Source organism: Lactuca sativa, chromosome 5 (assembly GCF_002870075.4).
Source record: "Lactuca sativa cultivar Salinas chromosome 5, Lsat_Salinas_v11, whole genome shotgun sequence".
NCBI lineage: Eukaryota > Viridiplantae > Streptophyta > Magnoliopsida > Asterales > Asteraceae > Lactuca > Lactuca sativa.
Window position 1 is genome coordinate 190450456 of NC_056627.2, and position 2423 is coordinate 190452878.

The 2423-nt window shown below is 32.9% G+C and overlaps 1 protein-coding gene across 1 annotated transcript; it reads left to right on the plus strand.

The window, feature by feature from the left end:
* The first annotated feature begins 1217 nt into the window (after positions 1-1217).
* Positions 1218-2204, plus strand: LOC111888612 (uncharacterized). The gene has a single exon (XM_023884740.1). The coding sequence runs from the start codon at positions 1218-1220 to the stop codon at positions 2202-2204; it is 987 nt and encodes a 328-aa protein (XP_023740508.1).
* Positions 2205-2423: the final 219 nt, after the last annotated feature.

Here is a 2423-nt window from a genome sequence, read left to right on the forward strand (position 1 = left end):
GATAAACTATTTTAAATGAAAAGTTTGTTTGAAAATTTCAGTGTTACACTGTAATATGCATATATGTCAATAATCTGCATCTATTTTGTTGTAATGTAATCATATCTAATATAAACTACATCCATGTCATTATTATACAAACTACATACATGTCTAAAATTTCCAAGTTGATAATAAGCATCTATTCTTTAATCTACATCAATGTGACAACATGCATCAATGCCTTTATTCTTTATTATGTAAATATGTTATCATGTCTATACGATTGTAACCATTTCTTTAATCTTTATTTTATGTAAGTAGAGGCATTGAAGAACAACAACCCCCGCAACCAAGTGTCAAAAGAGCGTCGAGGTTGCTGAACAACGGATGACAAAGATGTTAACTCTAGAACATCGAAATGCCTTTATAAAACAACATAGTTTCATTTAGAGGCTGTATGCATAATAAAACAACATAGTGACATTAAAAGACGTATCTAGTCACAACTTCTTACTAAATCGGGACTCTGACTCGGTCATGGTTTCTGACTCAATCATGCCTATGGTTAATCCATATCCGACTCAACTAATAATTATTAAACAAACCTAAAAGTATCTATATGTTTGTTTTTGTTGTAACAATCCTCATCAATAATACAAAAATAAAAAATAAAAAAAGTTGTAAATTAGTCATTTGTAATGATGATAAAATACTGGGGCAAAAGTTAAATAAAGAAAAGTTTGTTATTGCTAATGAAAATTTGATGAAAAATAGGAAGCCGCGAGCTACTAAAATTGATACGCATGCGACCGATTTCCATTTGGAAATCTTGCCTAAAGTTTGATACATCGTCTCATATCATATATCATATATAAAACCCAAAATATGTATCACTTAATTTTGTCGTCCCAAAACCCTAAAAAACTTGAAGAAATCGGCGCGACAGGGCAGAGTAGAGGCGATTTCACAAAAAAAAAATCGAGTTTTCATCGACGATTAAGGTATGCATTCATCGCCAAACTTATAATAAATCAATAAATACGTATTCCTTCTATCTGCTCCAATCGTCAACTGAGTTCCCGTCTCCTAGATCAAGCAGACAAATCATTATTTAATAGCTTTCGAAATTTCAACTTTAGGTTCCATACGATCGAATGTTGAAATTGTATATTATCTTGAATTTGAATTTACTATATAAACACCCAAATATTTATGTTTCTTTTTCAAGTGTAGGAATGGTTAAGACAAGGAGTATGACTAGGAACGAAAGCAAGAAGAGGTTCAAGACATGTGATGATGATGATGATGATCCAGCACCATGGTCAGATCTTAACCATGAATTGCTTTTTACAGTTATGATGCAACTGGGAGTTGTTGATTTTCCTGCATTCAGTGGAGTTTGTAAGTCATGGAGGTCATTCGCACTTTCTAACAAAAACAAATTCATGCAATCCAGACCACCAATATCCATATCCATCTTTTCAGAGTCTAATGATGAAAACTTCAACTATTACCTAGACGATATAAATACTGAAGGAAGAAGCTTCAATTCCATTCTTCCTCAGTCTGGTGGAAGGACATGTGTTGGTTTTACTTGTGGTCACTTGATCTTGTTTGGAAGTAAAACTCATGATTTCTGGCTTCTTGATCCTGTCACTAAGCATGGAGTCTATTTCCCTAATATCCCTTCTTCAGTAAGTGAGAATCCAGCAAAAATCAGGGGTTTTCTTGTCTTTTCACGTTCAAAATCCGAGTGGGTGTTTGTTATGACAGATGGATCCACCAATATATGGTATTCTATATCGGGTGAAGGCGAATGGAATCATGTGTCATCAACTTCTCCTATTGTTGATTTACGTGCTTTCAATGGAAAGATGTATGCCATGGACAATGCTCGACATTTATGTGAACTGACAATTAATCCTGAGCCTAAATTATTGATACTTGAAACCAAGAATTTTCCTAACTTTCCCAAACATCAGCAGTTTTACAAATCACGTGAAAATCTTTGTGTGATGGGATATTTTCCAGAAGGTTATTATTATGAATATCACAAGCTAGATTTTGAGGAAATGAAATGGGTGTTGTTTAAAACGACAAGCAATACTACAGGGGCATCATCTATTCGTAATAACATGAAGCCTAGTGGAGCTGTTAAACATGGAAAAAGCAAGTTTTTTATTTGGAATTGGAAACATATGGTATATCCCAAAATTGATTGAATGATAATCTCGTACATGGGCGATGATGGTTTGTTAACTAGCACTTTTATCTTTTTTGTTTTGAATTCTCGTATGATTGAACATTTTTAAGATGTCACAACTATAAACTTTATCTCCTTTTTTTTTTTTTGTTTTTTTTTTTTTTGTTTTTTGTTTTGAATTCTCATATGATTGAACATTTTCAAGATGTCACAACTATAAACTTTATCTCCTTTTGAG

Bases quoted from the DNA above. Each gene is read 5' to 3' on its own strand.
- LOC111888612 (XM_023884740.1), top strand. From the start codon at position 1,218: ATGGTTAAGACAAGGAGTATGACTAGGAACGAAAGCAAGAAGAGGTTC.